Below are 25,738 nucleotides of genomic sequence, written 5' to 3' on the forward strand. Positions count from 1 at the left end.
AACTGGTGATTTCATGGGCCCCACTCTAGGATTCAACGGCTGAACAAGAAACTGCGCTTTCCAATAGACAGACAACCAGAGACAGCAAACGGAAGTGGTAGGATATGGAAGGCGCTGGAGCTAGATGAGTTCAAATCACATAAACGTGCTACAAATGTAGACTGCCCACCGCAGTGGGCTCCAGCTGGACTGAGGGTGTCCACTAACGTGACCTTGAGGTTTGCACTGACCTAGGGTGATGGTGGAGGGTGGGTTGGTTCATGGTGACATAAACCAACACATTTAGGATGATGCAGAAACGCTGTAACATCAGTTAGGTTCATCCCTCATATTATTCACAGAGCCCAGTGTGACCAGTGCTGTGCTGCCATAAGTAGGTGTTGACTGAAAAGGCAAGCGTCACCAGCACCACACCACACAAGCTGGTCCATCCAGGAGCTGCTGAAGAGATGACCTCTAAGAATGAAAAGGAGCAGGCGAACAGAAGAACAAAGGAGATCAAGTGGCCAGTTTCAAAAGAAACACCACAAATGCACACAGCAATTTTCTAAAAAGCATCTAAACAATGCCTTGGAGAGGCTGGCTGAGGGGCCAGCAGAGAAAGGAACCAGTCAAGACTATAACGGCACAGACTCTGTCAGCTGAAGGAGTGTCTGGGAAAGTCTGTGAAACAAAATGCAACTACACCAGGACCAGTGCGTTGATGAGAATAAACAGTGCTCTCGCCGTGAACTGTGGGAAAGAGCTGTGTGTCTTCCCACACTCAGCACACCCTCTGGCTGGCGCTGCAGGCCCTGCTCACGGGCTGTCATTATCTGGCTCTCTGCCCAGAGGGTGCCTGCTACTTCTGGTAATGGCCTGTCAATGTGGAGTGAAGGTCTTGCTTCCCGGGGACAAAGAGCATAAGTGCCACTCTATGCCTGAGTCTTATGCACAAGCTGGCACTCTGGCCTGGGCCTCTGGGGCTAGGATGCTAATTAGCCATGTTAGCACTAAACTCTTCGCTGCTGGGAGCCAAACTCCTTGTTTATCCTGAGGGAGCATGGGCTGTGCTTACAGAGGGTTCTGGAAAGGTCAACTGAGCTGAGGCTCTGCACAGTATTACCCTAATAGGAAACTGCTCATGGGGAGGGACAATGGCCCTGGAGCTGGAAAGCCTGTGTCCCCAACACTGCCCTCCTCAGCCTCTGACACCTCTGACAAACCGCGCTCGTGTGAGCCCGAGTTTCCATGTCACACGACGGGTGCTGTCCCTGCCTCCCTGTCCCTGCCTCCCCTACGCTACTTCAGTGATCGAATACAAGCATGTACATCTACCCGCCAGGCACAAGGCGCTTGCTGCGGTTCCTGACTGCACCTCTTCCCTCCTGTGACCACACACACTTTTAGGTTTGAACACTGTGACTTCTGAAAGGAATCTTGTCTTATACTGAACTAATTAGTACCCACTTACACCCAACATGCCCTACGTGTGAAAGCCCTTGTTTATTTATGCCTGGGACACTTAGTGCTCGCGCTGTCTGGCAGGCTGGTGAGCTTTTCTCTGCTCTGTGTCTACAGACTGGAACCCCAACACCAACCTGCTTTCTCACAAACACTGAGTGAGCAGGGAGGCAAACAGCAGAAGTATCTTCCACAGAGGGTGCCGCAGCACATCATGGACAAGTCACTACCCAACTATTAAAAGGAAAACAGAAACAAAAGCCTTCAAGTCCCTTAAACATTCTATTGGACAACACATTACTACAGCATGTTTTGTTCTGAAAGAAAGGAAAACAATGAGCCCCAAAGGGCTTCCAGATGAAAGAGGGTATCAATATTGAAAACCCAGCAAGGTTCTGAAAAACCTTCTCAAGCATGTGTTTGGGACAACTGAATCAGTGTCCTTTGTGCGTGTGAAAGCCTGCACAGGGAAGAGGACAGGGAGCCAGTCCAATGGGGACAGGGCAGGGAGAAACTGGGCTCCTCTTAAGTATAAATGCAGTTGGTTTAATGGTTTTATTTTTCAAACACAGCACAAATTTAAAGCACACAAACTGTTTCCAGACCCCACTCTCCTATCTTGATCACCCTCTGGGAACTCGCTACTGGGTGAGGCACTAGAATTACAGGCTCGGAGTGCTTTCTTTGCAAAAGGTCCTGTTTTTAAAAAGCCAAAGGCACTGATTTCAGAGGGAACACGAAGGAAGTCTCTCAAGACACCAGGTGAAGGATTTGCTGTAGAGCAGCCTGGAGGCCCCATGAGGCAGAGTGTGGTGCCTGAGAATTTTCTGGAGAGCAAGCTGAGCCTGGAACTAAGTGTGGATCCGCCAAAGGCAAACGATCAACATCCCAGAGGCAATCTGTACACCAGACACACCCCGGGACACACTACAGCACAGCTTCCACTTCTACTGTAAGAAATAAAGTTTGCTGGAAAAACCCGTGATAAAAGCACAAATAAACATGGTCCAGTGTTTATTTTTGTTTACTTCTATAGGCTAAAGTCTAATTTGAGAAGAGGGGTGAGTGAAAGCATTCACCAAAAATAAATAATTTGCTACTGCTTAGAATGTGACAGCTGGAGACAGTTAAGGGCTATCTTTCCATCTCGCAGACTCTGGAGACATCGCTTTGCACCTCCCCTCCTCCCCTGCCTGAACTACAGCTTCTGCATTTATGTCTGATCACTGCTCTCCAGACAACAAGGGTGGCCAACAGCAGTCTTGGACCTAACTTGACTCTTCTTGGAAGTATTTCAGTCCCTGCCATTTACTGGGGCTAAAATTTCTCCAAGTAAAATATTTAGAAACCACAATCTCAAAAACTCTCCATATGAAGCCATCGCCAAAGAACAGACGGCACACTACAGAACCCTGGACTGGCCAAAGGCAATGGGCAGCTTCTGGGAGGAGAACGTACCTGCTGCTCGTTAGTGTCAAACACTGCTCCAAACAGCAGGACCTAAAATGCAAGCTGTCCACTAGACTCCACTTTTAGGCTGCTTAAAGAATAGGCCTTTAAGGGCTGGAGATATGGCTCAGCAGTTAAGAGCACTGGATGCTCTTCCTGAGGACCCATGTTTGATTCCCAGCACCTACATGGCAGCTCACAACTGTCTGTAACTCCAGTTCCAGGGGATCTGACACCCACACACGTGCAGACAAAACACCAAGGCACATTTTAAAAATGCAGTTTTGCTAGGTGTGCTTAGTGCACACGCCTTTAAACCAGCACTTGGGAGGCGGAGGCACGCAGATCTCTGTGAGTTCAAGGTAGCCTGGCCTATTGAGTGACAGCCAAGGCTACACAGAGAAACTGTGTCTCGAAAAACCAATATATACACAGATAGAAAAACCCTTAAAAGACGGGGAGGCGGGACTGGCAAGACGGCTCAGTGGGTAGAGGTGACTGCTGACAGCAGGGTTCAATCCCCGAAGTCATGTGAAAAGATGGAGACCATGGTGCCAGTTGCAACACCTGCACTCCTACCAGGAAGAGGCAGACAGGAGGGCTGCCTGGAGCTCACAGGCCACCTAAACCCGACTCCACAGCGTGGCACAGACAGGGGACCCAGCCTCAGCAAGGCAGAAGGAGAACCAATTCCCCAAAAGACGCCCTCTGACCTCCACGAACCTCCCCCACCACACCAAGTAAAATGTAAAAACAATAAAAGATGGAGATGCTAGCGTGGTGGCCACACCGATAATCTAGCATTTGGAAGAGGAAGCAAGGGAGTCCTAAATTCAAAGCTGCAGATAAATAATGGGGATTGGCCTTTTCTGTCCTAACACCGGAGATGCCACTTCAACCGAGTCAGCCGATAAAATGAACAAATTCACGTTTACAACCCAATGGGCTTAAATAATTCAAAAGCAGTTTTTAAACTGAAGCGCATCCTCTCACAGCCCTGTGATGAACCGGCTCCGCTGAACTCTCCTACAGAATGTCAACTGAAGGTGGTCTTGCAGTCCTTATGAACTTCCAGTTCCGCCCGACCCTCTCCACAGGCCTGGCTTTCTGTCCGCACCCCACTGTCTACGTGAGGCGGAGGCAGAGAGTCTGGGAACTTCTCAGCTGGCCTGAGACCCCAGCACATTGTCTATCACCTGAGGCTCCGGGGCCACTGTCCCCGCCAGTAGCCCATGCAGAGCTCTTCCGTTTAAAATGAAAAGAGGGGTGTGTGTGTGTGTGTGTGTGTGTGTGTGTGTGTGTGTGTGTGTGTGAAAGTCTACAATCTACTGCCCTTAGCACGGTGGTGGAGGGAGGAGTCGGGACAGACAGGGAGATGAGCAGGCGTGCCTGTGAAGTTCCCTTCAGCTGCTCAGCTCGGAACGCTTCAACACGTCTGTCAGAACACACAATTTAGAGCCATTGAGTGATTGAGGAGTGATCGAAGTGCCAGGCCCATACTTAAGAGTTTAGGGAAATTAGGAAGATTGAGCCCAGAGCACTACTTAACTAACAAAGTGTTTGCTCTGCCAAGACAGGGGCAGTGGCAGAGGATTCTGGAAGAGAGAGGTCTGAATGACAGCTGGTTTTGGGATTTGCCCAAACCTCAAATACAACAGAGCAGATATCAGACCAAAGCACTCAGGGACAGATGAGAACCCAAACTTCCCTGACCCGGCAGAGCGGGTGACTGACACTCTGGCCACCTTTCCTACCCCACCCCAAGGACTGCAGAGGCAGATACACCCTGGGCCTAGTGGTCTCAGACCCCAGCAAGGGCTTCTTTCCCTTGACAAGAAAGGCCAGTGGAAGAGAGCCCCGAGGGAAGGGTTGATCCCGCTGGAGCAGGCAGGAAATGGGGGGGTGGGGGTAGGGGGATGGGACAAGGACATGGACACAGCAGAGGAATGAGAAAGGCCAAACAAAAGGCAGGCCAGGAGAGCAAGCCTCCACGTTTCTAAACACTACATAAACACGCTCTATGAGAGCAGTAAGCCAAAGCAAGCTACCTTCCGGAAACTTCAAACTAAACTCACACAAAACTTCGGTGGGAGCACGCATGCACGCACATGCACTCCCACATGACAGGGTGGAGTGAGAGAGATGGCCAGCAGGTAAGAGCTCTTGTTGCTGGAGGATCCAGGTTCTATTCCCAGCACCCACATGGTGGCTCACAAACTTCTACAACTCCAGTTCTGGGAATCTAGCACCCTCTTCTGACCTACATGGGCAACAAGCACACATGTGTGCACAGACAGACACAGATAAAACACCCACACATAAAATACATAAACCTAAAAAGAATTTAAAGTATGCTAAAAAGACATGCTTCAAAGGTTAATAAAAAGCTAGCATGCTATTTCAAAATGAGATTTAAAAGACATTAAGAAAAAAAGAAATATAAACCAGAACTGAAATTTTAAGACAAATAAAAAAATTAGAAATAAAAAAAAATCGCTTTAAAAATGAAGGCATGGGCACACTGGAGAGATGGCTCAACAGAGTACTGGCTACCCTTGCAGAAAAGCTGGGTTCAATTCCTAGCACCCACAAGGCGGCTCACAACCTTTTTTAACTCCAGTCCCAAAGAATCCAATGCTATCCTCTGGTCTCTGCGGCTCTAGCATGCTCACGGTGCACATAAACTCATGTGAGCACACAGACACATAAAATAAAATAAACAACAAAACATTAATGTACTCCAAATAAAAAGTAGCCGCCCAAGTGGCTAAGAGAAGCAAAGGCCCAGGGAGGACGAGGGGGGCCCAAGCGCGCTGGCACTGGAGAGCTGTCAGCCCAAGCCCTCCCCCACCCCTGCTGTGCGGGCTGCAGCGTCCAGCCAGCTAGTCTCTATAATCAGCTGGAAACACCTCCTGCCGGTGGTCAGGTGGTCACCAGTTCACCCAAGTGCTGAAGCTGGTCCCCAAGGACGGACCAGAGACTAGCAAGGGAAGCAGCTGAGACTGCGGGGCCCGGATGAGGAGAGAGAGCTGCTTGTAAAGTGGATGTCTCCACAGGAGACCACCCGGCTACCTGAGCAGCTCATGCTGAGGAACAGGCTCGGTGCCCACAGCACACGTGCTGTCTTCCTGCTGACCCCCACAGATGGACGCTCTCTAAGTGCGGTGTCAAGGGGAAGAGCTGTCGGACATCTGGTCCACCAGGAGACTTGTACCACCCCTGCCTTCACTCGGGCCACTGGGCAGACAAGCCTCGATGAAGTCACTGGCATTGGAGGGCCACGTTCCTCGTCCAAAGTCTGGAGCTCAAATGCCAGGCTGAAAAAGGCAAAGGCTGTAGGACTTGGCACTGAGCCAAATCAAACGGGCACTGTACACGAATGGAGAAGTTCTCCAAGGTAAAGAGACGGAAGACGCATCAACAAGACCTACCGTCTACAGAAAGAAGACAGGCCTGGAGCAAACCCACGTGTGCAAATCTCACCCAGGAGACAGAGCAAGTGGAACTGGGAATACCAGGCCAGCCTGGCCTACACAGAAGTTCCGGGCCACGGGGCTACACGGTGAGTGTCTCAAAGTACAACAAGGTCTGGAACAAACTGACAAATACTGAAGACAGGAACAGGTCCCAGGAGCCCCCAAACTGTGCATGGTAGGGCACACCTACAGTCTCAGCACTCCGTACACCGAGGCAAGGACATTGTGGGCTTGAGGTCAGTCTGGGTTATAATACAAGACCCTATTTCACAAGACAACAACAACCAAAAAAATCCCCTGATGATTTGGGATAATTTTCCGGGGTGGGGGAATGACTTGAAACTAGGGGGCCGGAGAGATGGCTCAGTGGTTGAGACCACTGGCTGCTCTTATAGAGGACCTGGGTTCTGCTCCCAGCACCCATGTGGCAGCTCATAACATAAACATCTGTAGCTCCAGTTCCAAGGGATCCTATGCCCTCTTCTGGCTTCTTTGGGCACCAGGCATACATGTAGTGAACATATATGCATGTAGACCAAACATTCATACACATAAAATAAAACACACAAATCTAAAAATTTTTTAAAGACTATATTAATATACCACCCTGTATTTAGGAACACTGATTCTTTTTTTTGTTTGTTTGTTTTTGTTTTGTTTTGTTTTTTGAGACAAGGTTTCTCTGTGTAGCCCTGCCTGTCCTGGAACTCAATCTGTAGACCAGACTGGTCTTGAACTCACAGAGATCTGCCTGGCTCTGTCTCCCAAGTGCTGGGATTAAAGGCATGCACCACTACCACCTGGCGGAGCACTGATTTCTGAATTACCAACAATATAACAGTTTGAAAAAAAAAAAAAACCTGTAACTAAGCAAAAGGAATGCCTGATAAGGAAAAGAAAACTAATTTTCTGACTTTCACAGCAACGCCATTTGCCAAAAGAAAATCTAACAATACCCAGTCAGATCTTCATCTGTGGGTCATGAGTTTGTCAACGGCAGACTGGTGTGTGTTTGTGGCTGGGGGAGATAAAGATGTACTGAACATGTATAGACTTGTTATTTCCTAACCAATACAACTTAAGAACCAGTTATATGGCACTTACATCGTGCTGGGGATTGTAAGTAATCTACAGATCTGTGTAACACATATCTGTACAGACGATCTGTGTATAATGGACACATAGGTTATACGCAACACCAGACATTTAATACAGATGACGGGAACATTGGAACATGCGTGCATTCTAGATTCTGGGTCAGTGGTCCTGAGGGATGACTACTTCTTTTTATTGACAGGGCCGCCCAGAATGCTCTCAAACTTGTGATCTTCCTGTCTCAGTCTCCAGAGTGCTGTGGTAACAGGTGTCGAACTGGATCCATACCAAGCTTGAACAACTTTAGTAATGGATGGAGAAAAGCAACAGCATGAGTTTAAAAGCCATTGTCCTCCTTATAAACTATGGTCAGGGCTGAAGAGATGGCTCCTCAGTTAAGAGCACTGGCTCCTTTTCCAGAGGAGCAGGGTTCAATTCCCTGCATTCACAAGGCAGCCCACAACTATCTATAAATCCAGTTCCGAAGGATCCAACACCCACTTCTGGGCTCTATAGGCTCCATTTATACACAAGGTACACATACATACATGTAGGTAAAACACTCATACACATAAAATTTTTATTTTAAAAACCACACTATTTACATTACAATCGTAACACAGCAGAATTAAAGTTATGAAGTAGCAACGAAAATGATGTCATGGTTGAGATCACCACAGCACGAGGAACTGTATCAAAGGGTTGCAGCATTAGGAAGGCTGAGAAGCACTGCTCTGAGGTTACTAAGAATGAGCAACAATGACACAGTGGTCACAATTACCCCTGGCACCCAGACCATGACACAGAAACATCACTTTCCACTCAAAGAAACCAGGGTGTAACAGAAAAGGCCAATCCAAGTCTGGCAAAGATGCCCAAGGTGAGCCTGAGACCCTTGTATGAATCACAGGAAAGTGATTAAAGATTGCACAGCCACTTTGGGTCTCAGGGGAGAAGATAGGGCAGGCTGAGCTTGGAGACACGACAGTTTTGAAACTGATCAAATATGTTCAAATAGAGTGAAGGGATGATGGAGTGCTAACTTGTCACCTTGGAAACAGGGTAAACCGAAGAATCAGGTGCTTACCCCCATCCCCTTCCTAGGCAATCCGAATACCAGGTAACTGACGAGAAAACAAGAGAGCAGCACTGGGTGAACTGGTTCAAACTGGAGAACAGAGCAGAAGCAGCTACAGAGCCACCCTGGGCTCCTTAAAGAGTCACGAGCTGTAGGAACGAACGAACGAAGCTCTAACAGCTGTGCAAACCCAACAGGACAAAACCACAGGAGCCTTGCCTCAGGGGCTGGACCTACATCAACTGTGGGATCTAGCTTCACATTTGCAGGAAATTCAGGCCGGAGCCCCTGACCTGCTCCAGAAGGACAGCCAGCAAAATCCAGACAGTTGCAAAGTACAGATCACAACATCAGCATTCTACAACAGGCGTCCGGTAAGAAACTGACAGACGGGGGAAAGACTTGTACGCTGCTGTGCAGTTTTTAAACTGCAATGCCGACCTGGTGTTTAGAGAGGCACAGGTGAGCGAGCAGCATCCTAAAGAAAGAGACACTCACAGGGTAGAGGGTGTGGGGAGGGCATGGAGGGTGGCAGAGTAAGAAATCACCCGCCCACTCCATTCACTTCACCTCGACATTCTTTAAATACTGGTGTTTTATGGAAGTTGTTTTAAGGGGTAACATGATCAGTAAGGCTGGCAATGAGCAAACAGATCAGACCGGCTTCTCCACAGCAGTCAGGACTCTCAGCTGTAGGTTCTGGCATCAGGTCTAACCTGTGTTCCCTTCCACAGCAAACATATCCACGGTCATTGGCCATCAGTCCAGCAAGCACACACACAGAAGGACTCCTTTACCGGCAGCACGTTCAATACGCTTTGCTTTCAGCTGCCAAAAGCCCACGAGGGAGGAAGGTGGGGAAAGGTTTAAATAACGCAGTTCAGGAACTAATTTGCCTATGCACATTATTTTAGTAATAAAGCACCCTAAACAATGTTTTGGTCCACAGACAACAGAAAGAAAATGGAACTCTGGAGGCAGAGCCAGGCAGATCTCTGTGAGTTCGAGGCCAGCCTGGTCTCCAAAGCGAGTTCCAGGAAAGGCGCAAAGCTACACAGAGAAACCCTGTCTTGAAGAAAAAAAAAAAAAAAAAAAAAAGAAAACGTCCCAAAGGCTTGCCCAGAAGCTAATCTAGTGGGAGCATTTTCTCAACTGATAGATATTCTTTCTTCCTAGATGATTCTAGCTTGTGTTTAGTTGACGCAAACTACCAGCACACACTGAAAATGGGTCCAAGTCAGTAGTCCTGTTGAAAGTGTACACTCAGGAGCAGGAGGCTGTCTCCTGAAAGGTGCCTTGAGGAAATAACTGGGAAGCTGAGGCAGGAGGATCATCAGAGGAGTTTCAACAGCACTTCTTCAAAACAAACTTTTTGAGGCCAGAGAGATGGCTCAGTGGTTAAGAACACTCACTGCTCTTACAAAGGACCTGGGTTCAAGCTCCCATGTGGCAGGCAGCTCATGATTTGTTAACTCCAGTCCCAATGCCCTCTTCTGGCCAATGTGGATGCTACATTTACAGGGTGCACAGATAGGGATGCACATAAGCAAAACACCCATACACATATAATACAGGTTAAAACAAAACCTAACATACCTCTTCAGCAGCAGGTGGAAATACCTTCCAACATCAGCGTGGAAGGCAGCCCTTGCCCTGCTCCAATTGACCCCAATATTACTATTAGTCTACTTTATCTGCACAACTTTGGGCAGTGTGCTGCCCTGGAGCACAGTTTAGGACAACAGTCTTCTTCACTCCATTTTTTGGTAGGGTGCTCATCTTACTTGCACTCAGATCTTCCCTATGGATATCAACTCTCAATGGGCAGGTCGTCATCCCCAGACAGAAAAGAACAGAGAACATACAACTCATTGACACAAGGCTTGTCATTCAGCCTTAATGTAGAAGCCAATGGGCTCAACACAGCTAGGATGCGTCATGCCACACCCCAGGCACTTACCATAACAGTGCAGTCCTCTGAGCCGCTGGCAATAACCTGATCGTTGTGTGGACACCAGTCTATGTCCAGCACTGGTCCTGTGTGGCCACATACTGTGGGGTAGGATTTGTCAATTCGCCCCGTCTGAAAGAAGAGACAAACCAATCATGTAACACCATCAGCACTTCCTCCTCATCCCCACCCCAGGTGCTGCAGTCTGTGTTTGATCATGCTCCTCTTCTTCGGGGCCAACAGGAGGAACCATCCATTTTCACTCTAGAACAGTTACTAACGGCACTCCATCCCATTACAAGGACCCAAAATTCTAGAACCAAAATATTTTGTCTGCATTAAAAACAGCAAAGACAGCCAGGTGGTGGTGGTGCGCACATTTAATCTCAGCACTTGGGAGGCAGAGGCAGGTGGATTTCTGAATTTGAGACCAGCCTGGTCTACAAAGTGAGTTCCAGGACAGGCAGGGCCACACAGAGAAACCCTGTCTTGAAAAACAACAAACAAAAAAAGAAAGACAAAATAGCAAAGAGAATTCATGTCTTTTTCCTAAAATATAGTCCTATAGCAGTCATATTGTTGTAGACAAGTTTTACTGGGTTAAGGGGGGCTTTGGTATTACATAAAATATAAAATATAATTCCCTTTTTAAAAGTTTATTTTATTCTAAATTATGTGATCTGTGTGTACAGGAATGCCGTGCCTGTGGAGACCAGGGATGCTGATCCACTTGGAGCTGGAGTTATAGGCAGCTCTGAGCTGGAAAGTGAACTTGGGTCCTCTGTGAGAGCAGTATAAACTCTCAAACTGCTGATCCACTTCTCCAGCCCACCTAAGCTTAAGAGAACAAGCTGGCGGAGTATATGTGGTGACTGCTTAAGAAATGACTGACTGTTTAGTCTAAAGGAAAGCTGGAGCTACTGCACAGGGGCTAAAAGGTGAGGCTGTAACACCTCCATCAACAGAAACACCAGTCAGTCCAGCTCACACTGGGCTGGACCTTCCCACTCAGTTCCACAGTATAGTTCACACCACGTTGGACCTTTCCACCTGGTTTCACAGTCCAGCTCACACCATGCTGGATCTTTCCATCCGGTTACAAAGTCCAGTTCACACCAGGCAGGACCTTCCCACTCAGTTCCACAGTATAGTTCACACCACATTGGACCTTTCCACCTGGTTTCACAGTCCAGCTCACACCATGCTGGATCTTTCCATCCGGTTACAAGTCCAGTTCACACCAGGCAGGACCTTCCCACTCAGTTCCACAGTATAGTTCACACCACATTGGACCTTTCCACCTGGTTTCACAGTCCAGTTCACACCATGCTGGACCTTTCCAGTTGGTTCTCACACTGGGCTGGACCTTCTCACCCAGTTCCATATTCCACTAAGAAGAAGATGTTGTTCAAAGTTACCACAAAGTGCCCGTGTTATGTGTTAGAATCTAACAAGCCAATCTAACAACTTGGGGCCACTCAAGACAACTGCGTTGTGGTGTAAAATATGTAAAGGTGACTTACAACACCTGGGACATAACAGGCACTTCACAAAACGGTTACTATCGGTGGTTCTTCGGGCACAGTATCTACATTACCCCACCACTAAGAATTAACCAATACATGTTACCTGTACATCATTATTGACAGACATTACACTGAGTGCTGGAGGCTCGATGTGGAAGGGGCAACCCTGTGCTCACCAAGGAGTGGAGTCCAAGAGGGCATCCACGAAGGCTCCAGTGACAGTGTGCATTGTCACAGCATGGACAAGGGTTGCTAAGAAGACGTGATCTATGATGAGGCTTAAAGATGTCCAGACCTGCAGCTCTGCATGCAGAAGTCATTAAACACAGCGGCTGGGGATCTGGCTCAGTGGCAGAATGCTTACCTAGCATACACAAGACCTCGGGTTCAGTCCCCAGCATTGCAACAAAAAGAAAAAGGAAAACAGGAAATGCCAGTGGACACCACATCATAAAAGAATCTGGCAAAGCACAGCATTCAGGACCAAGACCGCCAGGCCAGAGTGACGTCCATTTCCCAAGTGTGGGCTCCTAGCTGTTGGGCCCTTCCCAGTTCTTCACCGGTAACGGAATACTGACAGTTTGGTCTCTACCAGCAGATGTGACACTAAGCAAGTCAAACAAGGTCCAGGGTTTGTTAGTGTCCCAGGACGTGACACACTGCAGAATTCAGCAAACACTGGGATCCACCCTATCTATCATAATGTGGGAGGCACGGAGGCTCTTGTGCTCATGGATAAGCACAAGGGGAACCAGGAATGTTAAACACACAGGGTTGTTCCTTCAAAGGAAGAGATGCATAACCTGTGACCCACCCAGAAGGCTGGGAGCAGACATGGTTAACAGCCTGGTGACCTTTGCACTACCCTCCACTAGACCCTTAGCATGAGCTTGCCAATCTACAAAACCCATCTTCATGGAAGGTGTCACATGTAGTCAATCTGTCAAACCCATCTTTATGGAAGAGGTCACATGTACTTTACAAAGAGTTTCGATGTAGTCATGTCTTTACTGTGCACATGGGATTGAGTTAATTATCACCAGCAAAGTTTTCACCAAATTGTGCTGTGCCTAATATGCCTATAATAAACTATTTGGGGTCAGACTCCCGAAGTTTGAGCCAACATTAGCCATTCGTCATGCTGAACCGGACTGCCTTCTTGCCTCTTGCATCAGAGACTCCGCAGCACATCTCCAGCACGTCTCTCCCTAAAGGAGGAGGAGATGGGTTCACCCATTTCTCACTGCAGTCCTACAAAAGCCACAGGAGACGGACGCCTCGCTGACTTGTCCCCTGGGAATACGCTATTGTTTAGTGCAGGTGGGCTCAACGGTGTTTGCTCTGTGTGACACTATAAACGTTTCTAACTTCCATCTCACCATGGTTTTAAAGTTGTCCTTTTGAATGTGTGATAGATAGTCCATCATCTAAAACCTCCTAAGACAGGAAGACCAGAACGACGTCTGGTTCCCATGTCAACAGACAGTCCTGCAGAACAGAAGACAGACAAAAACTAAACAGGTGTGTAGATAATGGCTAAGAATTTTCCAGGTTTCAGCCAGGTGGTGGTGGCGCACGCCTTTAATCCCAGCACTTGGGAGGCAGAGGCGGGTGGATCTCTGTGGGTTCGAGCCTGGCCTGGTCTACAGAGTGAGTTCCAGGACAGCCAGGGCTACACAGAGAAACCCTGTCTAAACAAAAAGAAACAAAACCAAAAACCAAAACAAACAAAGGAAGAACTTTCCAGGTTTCAGCACAGGCCTAAGAGTCTTTAGACTCAACAGGCACAAGTCAAATGTAATATAGTACGTGCATGGGCTCTCTCTCTCTCTCTCTCTCTCTCTCTCTCTCTCTCTCACACACACACACACACACACACACACACACACACACACACACACACACCCCTCAGAAGCACAGAAGCAAGAAGGGCATATTTATTTATCCATGGACAGAGCAGTGAGATGGGCTGTATTAAACCCGGGCTTTGAAAAGGTCACCCTTGTATCCTATGTCCAAATAAACCACCATTCAAGAGTGATCCTTTTAAAAAGCAAACAACAAAAAAGACATTCAACAAAAATAATACCACAAATGGATCTTTGTTCAGAAGAATTAAAAAAAAAAAGACCAAAAAAAGTGGTCAATATGGTAAGTTTGGTATGAATTAACTGTGCAAAAAAGGCAGTGAGGATGGCTAGTAGAAACAGATCAAAACAGGGCAGAAATGAAATATTACGCAACAATAACAACAGAAACAAGAAAGCAAAGTCAAACAGGTCAGGAAATCAAAGAAGGCACAGCAAACACCACAACGTCAGGAGGAAGAGGGCTGACAACAAGCTGGACGTGCACAGGGTGGGAACCCAGGAGCAACATCAGAGAAACCATCTGACAGCTCCACAGGAAACAATCTTGTTTGTTTTTTTGTTTTTTCAAGACAGGGTTTCTCTGTGTAGCCCTGGCTGTCCTGGAACTCACTTTGTAGACCAGCCTGGCCTCGAACTCACAGAGATCCACCTGCCCCTATGAAACAATCTTATACACAAAAAATGTAACTGGTCAAAACTTACTCGATTAAAACAAAACAAGACAACTTGAAATACCACTGGAAAGGGAGTTCTGGGCCAGCAGGGACTACACAGTAAGATCCCATCAAAAGATTGCCTGAAACAGTTTTCCAAAGAACAGAGAGGGGAAGGCCACCGAGATCGCCTCAGGACATGAGGAGAGGGCAGTACGACAGAGGACAGCAGGAAACATGAGGTTCAAACATCCATTCACACCAGCTGGCTCCTCCAGAGGACCTGGGTTCCCACCACTGACATGGCAGCTCACAACCATCTGTGACTCCAAATCCAGAGGATCTAGTACCGTCTTCTGGCCTCTGAGGGCACCAGGCAGGCATGTATGCAGGCAAAATCCTCATACACATAAAAATAATGTGAGTTCGAGGCCAGCCTGGGCTACCAAGTGAGTTCCAGGAAAGGCGCAAAGCTACACAGAGAAACCCTGTCTCGAAAAACCAAAAATAAATAAATAAATACCTAACATTTTAAGGAAGGAAGGATGGACTGAAGGAAGGAAGCAAGGGCAGACGGACGGATAGACGAACCAGTGTGAGTTGTTCTAAAATAAGGTGGTGCATGCCTGTAATCCCAGCACTGGGGGAAATGAGCAAGAGGCATGTGAGTTTGAAACTAGCCTGAGTTACAAAGAGACCCTGTCTCAAAACCAAACAACACACACACACACACACACACACACACACACACACCAAGGAAAACAAGTTTGAAAGCAGAGGAAACACAGCAGCGCAGTCAGGGAGTCTGAGCAGGCAGACAGAACAGCAGATGGTGTGAGCAGAGGGTTCACGTGGGGAACCTGGACCACAGATGTGTGAGAAGACAGTGCGTCTCTCTGGTAACTAGAGAACTGCCAGTTAAAACGACAAGGGCTGAGGACTGCACAGTGGCTAAGGACCCTTGCTGCTCTTCCACAAGACTTGTGCTCAGTCCCCAGTGCCCATGTTGGACAGCTCACAACCACCTGTTACCCCAGCTACAGAGAATCCCACACACTCTTCTGGCCTCCACGGGCACCTGCACCTGCACACCAACACACACACAATCAATTAAAAAGGATGAGGTGCCACTTGGCATCTATTACAAACAGCATAGACGAAGGGGTCTAAAGAGAAGTGCTGACAGGAGGGACGTCTCGTCACACTTCCTTCTGTAACAGTGACAGCCACAGTGATGCCACTCCCCAGAAGTGTCACTCTCTAAAAGGTCTTGGTGAGGGAAACGTTCCTATGTTTTTATGAGAAAGATTCCCTGCGACAGCATTGCCAACAGGGCAGAAGTAAGACCATTTCACTGTCCTCAACCACGGGAACAACACGTAGGTGAACATTCCATGCCCACAAACACACATATAGAAACAGAAGCATGTGTGTTCACGTTCAGTCGGTCTGTAACGTTAACACTGCTGAGGTCGCTCATGGACTAAAAAGAAAACAACTTAAAATGGAGACGAATGAGCAGATTTGAGACGATCCTCCTCGGTGAAGGGAAGGACCAAGGGTGGCTTTCCAGCCACAGCTGCTGCACTTTTCTTTCAAGAGAGAGATGAAACCAATATGGCAAAATACTAACATCTGCTCAGCCTCGTGGGTGAGCACATATCCCATTTTATTGGATGCTTCCTATAAAAAATAAAAAAACCCCTCAAGCATATCAATATTCTGCTATGAATTTTACATTAAGATTTTAAATCCCATTCTTTATTTGTGTATGCACACACCAAGTGAGTCATGGCAGCACACAGGTGAGGAGGTCACAGGACAACTTTTGGGAGAAAGGTCTCTCCTTCCAGCATGTGGGTCTCAAGGACAGAAACTCAGGTTGTCGGGCTTGGTGGCAGAAGCCTCCAGCCACTAAGCCATTTCACTGGTCACCAACCATTAGTATTTTTTTCCCTAGCAAAAGTTTTTCTGCTGAATTGTCTTCTCCCAGGGCTTCTGGACCTCAAGCCCCACCTGGCACCGTAACAATGAGCACAGGTACTCTCCAGAACAACGGGTGGTGTTTGGTCTGGGATAAGTAGGGCCACTGACGAGAGTGAGGAGTCGGAGCTGAACCTGGAGCACTAGCCCTAGTTAACTAGCTTAACTACACACAAGAAGCCTGTCTAACTACCCCAGCTAAAAGTACCAGCTACAAGTTTGCAGGTAGGTACTATGTGTATTCTTTATCTAAGTAAGATCTTGGAGAACAAGCAGCATTTCCGCCATTCCCTCTGAGTCACAACAAGCCCACAGTATCAGAACATCATGTTATATTTTCCCGGGAACCTGTCTACTGCTAAAAGGGCAACTTCCTTTCTATTGAAACCAGTAACAACCATAAGCAGAACACGGTGGTGCACACCTTTAATCCCAGCACTCTGAAGGTAGAGTTGAGTGGATCTCTGTGAGTTCAAGGCCAGCCTGGGCTACAGAGTGAGTTCTGGCTAGCCAACAGAAACACCAACTAAGACAAACAACAACAGGTAATGGTGACAGTGAATGCTTTCGTGGTGCAAACAGGACCATTGATGGTACATTAATTATTCCCACTCTCTAAATAAATGGAGGCAGAGTACCCAAGAGGCAGTTATCTAAAACGTCACTGGCCATCCATACTAGGCTTGGATAGGGAAAGAAAATTCCCACCAGGACATGGGCTGTGCAAAGGGTGCAACAGTAGCCCTGCACTCCCTGGCAGCCGGCCACCAGAAACACGGGAGTTAATAAAAATGGATACTCTGTAAGCAGCTGCTTCCTCTGGCTATGATGTCACCATCAATCCTTCCAACAAACAAAGGAGCGTCACACTGTAGCACCACACAGAGGAAACTGATTACACACAGTGAGCCCAGCACAGGCATGACTAGAACCAGGGAATGGCATTCTGGGTGCTCGCTGACAATCTGACACACTGAATGCTTACAAAATGGAAGCTAGATTGTTCTCATGATTTATAACCTCCAAATACCTTCCTACCCGTAACAAAATCAAAGTAAAACTGAAGCACAACCACACTTTTTACCTGAGGACCTGAGTTCAACCCCCAGAACCCAAATGGAACTGACTCCCTCCAGCAAGCTATCTTCCAACTGCCTCCACAGAGGTGTCCTAGTGAGATCTGAGCTTGCTTTACCCAGCAGGGCTGCACAGGGGATGATCTGACCACGGGCCTGGGTACCAGGTGTTTGGAAGGGTCTGCACTTGGTCATATCTAGCAAGGGGGAAGGTCTTTTGCCCTGCCCCTTGGCATTGTTATAAAAAGTCCTTTTGACGAGAGAAGGGGCCGGTGGATTTTGATCCAGGTCCTCTCGAAGCTATCCTGTGTGTCTGTCTCCTCTCCGCTATCTTTCTTTCTAAAAGTTTCTTATACCTCTTCTCCTCATGAGAACCCTTTAAAAGGTGAACAGGGACTTAGGTTCAGGGACACCCCCCTCCAGACCTCCACATGTGCACTTAGTACATTTGTTGTCCCCCAAACAAACAAAATACTGTAGAGTGGGGCACTCGGGGTATTCTAGCAATGGACTAACTTGTAAGGATGAGCAGGCACCCCAGGGAGAGACACCGAGGGAGGGGCTCAGTGCACACCATTCGTCATCCAGTGAACAACTGTGTCTACTCGGGGGGTCTGTTACATGCCCCAGGACGCCACAGCTTGCCTGCCCCTCAGCATTACATGTAACTAACAGCAAAACTGGAAAGCTTACAAATTTAATGCCAGTTTTTCAATGTCTTTTTCTGACTAAAAAAAATGACACTTTAAAGACCTCTCTCCAGTTTTCCAATGTTCTATACAGAATGACTTCCTTTTCCTAATGCCGCTGAGTATCCCTATTTTTCTTTCTACAATTGTATTATTTATTATCGGTGTGTTTGTGCATGAGCGGGTGTGCATGCCGGAGTCAGAGAACAGCACTATGGGTTCCGGGGACTTACCTCTGGGAGCCTGGCTTGCACAGTAAGCGCCTTCCCCCGGCCATTTCATCGACCCAAATATCAAATATCACTAATGTTATGTGTTTTATTTGCTTGTTTCTTTGAGATAGTGTCTCACCATGTGGCTGGCTGGCCTGGAGCTCACTGTATCCGAGGCATGGGTACCATACCACCCAGCATCACTCCTTTTCTAGTACAGAAACTGCAGCCATTTGTGTTCTGAGCCTTCAATAAGGTTTTAATTCACTCACTTCCTACTTAGTTGTCTGGTCACATGTCACGGAGTGGCTTCATTGTGCCTCTCCAGCCACAACCCCAAGTGGTTGAGATTACCCGGAGTAAACTCAGTAACTGTCAAAACCAGCACCCAGGTTCCTAGAGGCCCTGCTGCAGGCCCTGCCTCGTAAACTCACGGGACAGTGGTGAAATGGGTCAGGACCCTGGCATACTTTCCTTAGTACCTGACAGATCCAGTGGCCTGTTCCGAGCCAAGCAACATGAACCCAAGGGAAAATTCAGCCTCTGAGGCATGCAGAGAGCTGGCACAAGGCAGAGGTGTAAGGGCACAGTTTCCACGTGGCTGGCCCGAGCTGAGGGTGACAACTTTGAGCACATCCCAGCCAGCAAACCCCAGCCTAGCAGAAAGGCCGGCGCCAGCACTGTCACATGCTTTGGGTTTGGGGAAGACCTGAAACTTTCAAACCAGTATAAGCCTCTGGAGAGAGCTCGCCTCTCTCAACAAAACCCAGTCAATTAGGCAGCGTGTCCTGCCACAGGCATGGGGAGGGTGGAAGAAATGGGGAAAAATGGAAGCATCAGTAAACATAGAACTCTATCTAATAGCCCTTTTAAAAAGGAATGCTTTGCCGGGCAGTGGTGGCGCACACCTTTAATCCCAGCACTTGGGAGGCAGAGGCAGGTGGATCTCTATGAATTCAAGGCCAGCCTGGTCTACAGAGCGAGTAAGTCTCTGGTTTCTGAGTGAAAACCACAGTGGCTTTCGTCTAGGTCTAAGCATGTGTTGCATCTGTCTCACACTCCATCTTAGGCAGTTTGTGCTACGTGTGCTGAGCCCACACTGAGTGATCAAACTATAAATGGACACAACACACTGTGAATTTTCCACAGACTCTATTACACAGGATGCCACTCTGGGGAGAGATGGACCTGGAGTGTTTTCACCCTCACGGACTCCCAAACTCCAAGGCTAACGTGCCCTGTGTGGCTTCTACAAGGCCATGCAGCATGGAGCAGATCCTCACACTGTGTGTTCCCACAGTCAGTCAATTAGCACAGTGAAACCGGTGCTAGAAAGGCCCAGCGAGCAGTCACCCCCCCCCCTCCCAGAGTAGAAAGGTGTAACATGTCACCTTTTCCTAAGGAGCATATACCTTTGCAAAGTTAGTAACGACTCCAATGACAAAGTGGCAGCGGCACACTGGTCATCAGTCTCCAACACTCCCTGGAGATGCTCGAAACAGTCGCCCATTTCTTCCTAGCGTCTATCCTGAAATTCCCCACGTAACCCCAACCGTCTGTCTCTTATCAAGCTGGGCAGCTGCCTCACTTTCTGTCCTTTCCAACTTCCCAGCTACGCCTCTGTCCACACTGGGTGCCGCCAGGCAAATGTGAGGGCCAGAGAGCCTCCACTCCGGACTGGAGAAGGCAAGCCGAAGGCCTCAGGTCCTGTAACTCTAGGAAGAGGGAAGCGCAGCTCAGTTTTTCCAAATGTTTGCTTTTCAAGGGAAAAACAGGACAAACCCATTTGATGAGCCCATGTTTCAGAGCAGTTCATTTCTGGCTCTGGGGCGATAGACTGGGAACTGGTGGACTCCAGCAGGGAGAATGGAAGCACAGGCAGGCTCGGAAGCGGAGCAAAGCTTCAGCCAAGCTGAAGGGCTCCATTCACATGAGCAGGGTTCAAAGGAGTCAGGAAAGGGCGTCTACTGAGGCTGCTTCTTTCTCCAGCTCCCTTTTCTATGAGAGAACTATTTATGTGAGTACATGCTCTGCTGGGATCTGTGAGCCTCAGTTGCTCCACAGGGAGGAGCCATGATGACCTCGGTTGACGGGGTGGATGTAGCCGTGGAGATGCACACCATGTGCGACGTGCTGATGAAACACATGGAGAAGTTTGGCTTTAAGGGAACAGAAACACCAGCCTTCGGGTGTGGGTGTGTTCTGGAGTAAACCATCAGACTGCGTTACTCTGTGAGGTAAGGTAAACCAGCAGCTAAGGCTGCCCGGGGAGGTGTGGCCCTGAGAACGGTCTATGGCACACTGGCAATCTTTGCATCACAGGTGTCCTCAAGAGCTGGGCTCACCAACTCCCTTTTGCTTTCTATTTCTGTGAGGCAGGGTCTCTTCTATGTAGCCCAGGCTGGCCTGGAACTCAGAGACCCGCCTGCCTCTACCTCCCAAGTGCTGGGATTAAAGGTGTGCACTGCCACCACGCACATCCTTCAACATGAATTCTAAATTTATTACTGTGTGTGCTATGGTGGGGGTCAGAGGGCGAGTCTGTGGAGCAGCCTTGCTCTTTCTACTTTACACATTATTCCAGGATTAAACTTAGATCACCAGGCTGGTGCAGCAATCAATCACCTCTGCCCACTGAGCCGTCCTGCTGGCCCAAGTACTGGGTTTAATATGGCCCAGACCTACAATAAAGCCCACTGAGAACTTGAGAGAAGTCACTATAAAACTATGACTATTTCATCAAAAGGCGAGAAAAAAAGTGAAAAAGTTAACATGTTCTTATTCAAATCTGCCACACTGGGACATAGTTCAGTGGTGGAGTACTGGACCGACACAGTCCTCAATTCAGTCCCTGTAGCAACAGAACAATAAAAGCCCCACACCGTGAATTTGCTGGGGCCCCATCAGCTCCAGTCCTCAGGAGTTCTTTCCTTTGCTTCCCTAACAATCAGCATCCCCTGCTTTCAAAAAAATACAAAATAGCAACCCAAAAAACATATTTCCTTTTTTGGGGGGGTAGGGGTTTAGTTTATTGAGACAGGGTATCACTATGTAACCTTGGTTGGCTGGAACTCAGTATTTAGACCAGGCTGGCCTCAAACTCAGAGATCTGCCTACCTTTGTCTCTGAGTGCTAGGATTAAAGATGTGGGCCAACCCTAACCATAACGGCCAACCCAGTATTTCTTAAATGACTTGAGAAAGAATTTACAAAGTGAAAACTCAGTATTTCTGATCATCATGATTCCCCGTGACACTTCTGAGCTGAGAACAAACAAAACTCAAGAACCCACGACAGGGTAGAGTACAGTCAAAACCAGCTCTTCCGCTCAAAACTAAAGGCACAAGCACGGCTCTAAGTGCAATAGAGAGGGAACGTGCTATCGTTGAGGAGAGTGAGTGGCTGTCTAACCCGCCCTAGTGAGCAAATGGAGATGCACACCGGGACTCTGAAGTGGGTTTTAAAACAGAACAATACTGCTTTGGTGGGCAGGGAGTGAATGAGCACAGCAGGACAGTGTGTGTCTTGGGAACAAGCTAGAGCAGCAGGGTGCAGACCCAACTCAGTGGCCTGTGTCACTTACACAGGACTCAGAGGTCGGCCAGATGAAACCCACTCACCACCAGCAAACATGTCCCATCCCTTGCCTCCTAGCTCAGTCTTTCCTGAACTCTACTGGGCTCTACTACACCCAAGCGGCATGGACCTTTAACTTAGCAAGAGCAGTTTGCTGCATGTGAAGATGACATTGCAAAAATGTGTTCATTCCACACTGGGTGAACTTTGAGAGCAACCCTCTCTTGGCCTGGTCCAGTGTGGAATCAACTCATTTCCCACACTGAGGACATCAACTGGGAGCAGTGGCCGGTGTGCTCAGCATGGACTTAGGACCTCCAGAAAGCCAGGAAAGAGTTAAACATTCCCTGCACCGGACTAGGTAGCTTCTCACCACACACTTCCACATCCCACCATTCTCCAAGCAGCTGTGCAGCCAATCAAAGCAAAGGGAGGAAATTATCCTGGCCAGCTGTCAGCCACAGAGCACTGATGGCCATATATGGTAAAAAGCACTGTCAGAGCTTGTCAGGCCTGCAGGCCGGCTGCTGGGGACATATCAGTGAACTGCAGCAGCGGCAGCAGCAGCAGAGGAGGCAAGGGGATGCACAAAGGACAGGCTGCCTGCTCATCTCGGGAGGAGTGGGGGAGGGTGGAAACCATCATCTGCTGGGCATACTCTAGTGAGTCACAGCCACTTGCAGTCATCAAAAATAGCCCCGGGGCACACTGTGAGGTTCCTTCTGCCAGGACTTTGTGCCTCATTGTTAACTGGGGGGAGCAGAGCTCCCCTCCTCCTTGCTCCCTCCAGTGAGCCTGGAAAACACAGAACTGGGAGGAAATGAAAGGGCCCTTCTGTGGCACTTCATGTGGTAATGAGGCCACGCAGCACTCATGTGGCTGGCAGCTCAGGACACAATTTAGAAGTCATTGTTCTGCACCTGGTGCCCCCCCATCCCTAGCCCATCCCCCAGCCTTTCAAAGCCCACACACTTCAGAGTAGGTGCTGGGGGAATCAGACAGACTATTTTAGGAGGCAGTGGACAGTACACCAAGAAATGGCGTGTCATAAAGTCCTCTACCATTAACACCAAAAGCTATGAAGTGCCAAACAGCCACCTCTACACAGTGGACAATCAGCATCACTCTTTGTAGAAATAAAAATCGCCTGTCAGCATGTTCAGCTGACACATGCAGCCAATGCAAATCTGGCAGGTGCTGGCACAGTGGGTCACACAGAAAGGCATCATGGGAGTCTGCGCCCCTTTTGAGTCCGCCTGTGAAAGAGGAACTTATTAGCTCAGCGCCTAGCACTTCAGGGAAGCCCTCAGAACAGAGCTGCTGGGATCTCATCACCACCACAAGGCATGGCACACACCAAGACCCAACACCTGACGCTCTCGTGGGCCGATGGCACGAAGACCAAGCTACTGTCTTGTTCAGCTTTCCATCCAGGGAGGGATAGTGCAGAGTCAACTAGACAACAAGCCCCTAAGACTCCCCAGTGCTTCACACATAATAGGAAAAAAATAACAACAAAAAGGAAGACTGCAGCATGGGACACTCCATCCCAGACTCAGGTTCTGCAGGGCAGGGGAAAGACAGCAGCCAAACAAAGCACAAAGCTGGACAGCCGGTCCTGGAGGACACCCTCCCAACACGGCTGGGTGGACTGTGGAGTCCCTGCCTCCTCCTGAGGTGGTTAAGGAAGACACCTGGCTGCTGCAGCTGTTACAGGACCTGAGCGTTTGCTCTGGTTCTTCACATGCTCTCAAGGAAAATGACGATTCTGAACAATTCATACTAGAAATGAAGGGGAAAAAGCCAACCAGTGTGTGATTTTCTACTGTAAAGCTGCTTTCAACTACTTCTGACTTACAATGTTGGGTTATGTGACACACAAATGACCAGATCCATTTCCTCTAGCATGCCATTTCCCCCAAGCCAAGAAATCCAACCTACACTTTCGAGTTCAGTCTGAAGAGAGATGTGACCATCATTGCCTTCCTGGGGCAGAACACTTGCCCATTCTCAGACTGTACAGTGATGGGCTTTACAAACAACCGTCCTTGTCTTCCTCATCTTCCAGCTTTAGGGCAGATGCAGGGCAGTTGTTATAGGAACTCTAACAATAACTCCCTAGACAAACCCCACTGTCAGCCCAAATGGCAGCAGACATGGCCTTGGGAGCAGCAGTCGGGGTGTGGAAGTGGCAGCACGTTGCCCATGCTCTGAGTTTGTGTGCGATGGGAAGCCTACTCTGGGCACTACCAGCAGACAAAGTGAAGTGCCAATCCATTAATTCTTCCCACCACGAGCAATGTGTTCAATCCAGATGACATTTCCTCAGACAATGAGATAAGCCTGTTGGACACCAAGAACCATGGCTTTGGATAAAATCACACCCTGGTGCTGTTCTCGAAGGGCCTGCACACATTCATCTTCAACGTTGCTCAGATCGATCACCACTGTCTTGTGGAAACCAGGAAGTATGAGTCTGACCCAAGTTTTGTGATTCCTGGACAGTATCAAGATTGACACCGTACAATACAGCCATCTGGGTAGTGTCCACAGAGGCCTCAGTGTTGTGCCTGATAAAGAAGTGACTGGCACCCTAAGAGATCCCACATACCCTTTGAAGTGAATGAATGACTTCTATGGGAAGAGTTCTCAGGGAGCACCAAAGCAGTTCAGGGACATCTTTCTGCCTGAGATGACCCTGCTGTCCTGTGAACTCCTGAAGAGCTGATGAGGAGCCTGTGTACCCATATAAAGATGTGGAGGAGTCAGTAAGAGGCGGCCACATCAGTCGAAGCAGACAGTGAAGAGTCCGTTCACTCTGCTGAGCAGACTCAAGAAGATACTCCTTGCCACCAGCCCCAGCATCTTCAAGAACAAAGGTGAGGCACATCACTGGAGAGGTCAGCAGGACCTGGTCCAGAGGTCACAGTCCGGACTAAGAAGCCCAGCTCCTTATGATATGTGGGGCCCTTCTGAAAGGTCAGTGAGAACAGCTCTGACTTTGGGATGAACCTTAAGTTATAGAGAGGCCAGATGTACAAACAGAACAGCCTGCATGAATTTCTGAAGCTCACTGGATGGAAAGGAGCCCTAGTGCTGTATTTTGATGACGACATATACGATAAGCTGGCCGATATCATGCTAAGTGTAACTGACTGGCTGGTGCGCACATCCTGAGCTGTGGTCCAAGGTCAGAACCATGAATATGAAGAAGTACATTTAGACACAGGGTGGCTGCACACCTGACCACAGACCCGGGGCGGCCGCACACCTGACCTCAGACCCGGGGCGGCTGCACACCTGACCACAGACCCGGGGCGGCTGCACACCTGGCTGGGCTGTTGGAACAGATATAGGCTCATGGAGATGATGAGTTGCAGCTGGCTGATAGGGCGGGTGTGCTGAGTATTAAATCCGGAGTATGGCAGGATCGTGAAGGGGGTGTGCCTCTGACTACAAAAGTGCAGCACAGTGTCACGTGTCACCACGGGACCTCAGGATGCTCTAGACCACCTCCTTCTGTACTGCACTCTACAAACAGGAGTTCTCCAGAGCAGGCCGGCAAGGGGCTGTCTGTCTGATCATCCCTGGTGCTTGGCAGCTGGCGTCCATGAGGACAGGTGATGCTCAGCACCACCCAGGGCTGGGGTCTCACAGTTT

At 48.6% G+C, this 25,738-nt stretch overlaps 1 protein-coding gene across 3 annotated transcripts in view; it reads right to left on the bottom strand.

Annotated features, from left to right (window-relative positions):
- Positions 1–25,738, bottom strand: part of Coro1c (coronin 1C) — a 74,516-nt gene that overhangs the window by 13,081 nt on the left and 35,697 nt on the right. For all 3 annotated transcript variants that reach the window (XM_052755054.1, XM_052755050.1, XM_052755051.1), the window contains one exon: positions 10,502–10,624. In XM_052755054.1, the coding sequence (XP_052611014.1) occupies positions 10,502–10,624 (123 nt within the window). The remainder of the gene's footprint in view (positions 1–10,501; positions 10,625–25,738) is intronic.

Source organism: Peromyscus californicus, unplaced genomic scaffold (assembly GCF_007827085.1).
Source record: "Peromyscus californicus insignis strain IS unplaced genomic scaffold, ASM782708v3 Scaffold_2__1_contigs__length_46816999, whole genome shotgun sequence".
In the NCBI taxonomy this organism is placed as follows: Eukaryota; Metazoa; Chordata; class Mammalia; order Rodentia; family Cricetidae; genus Peromyscus; species Peromyscus californicus.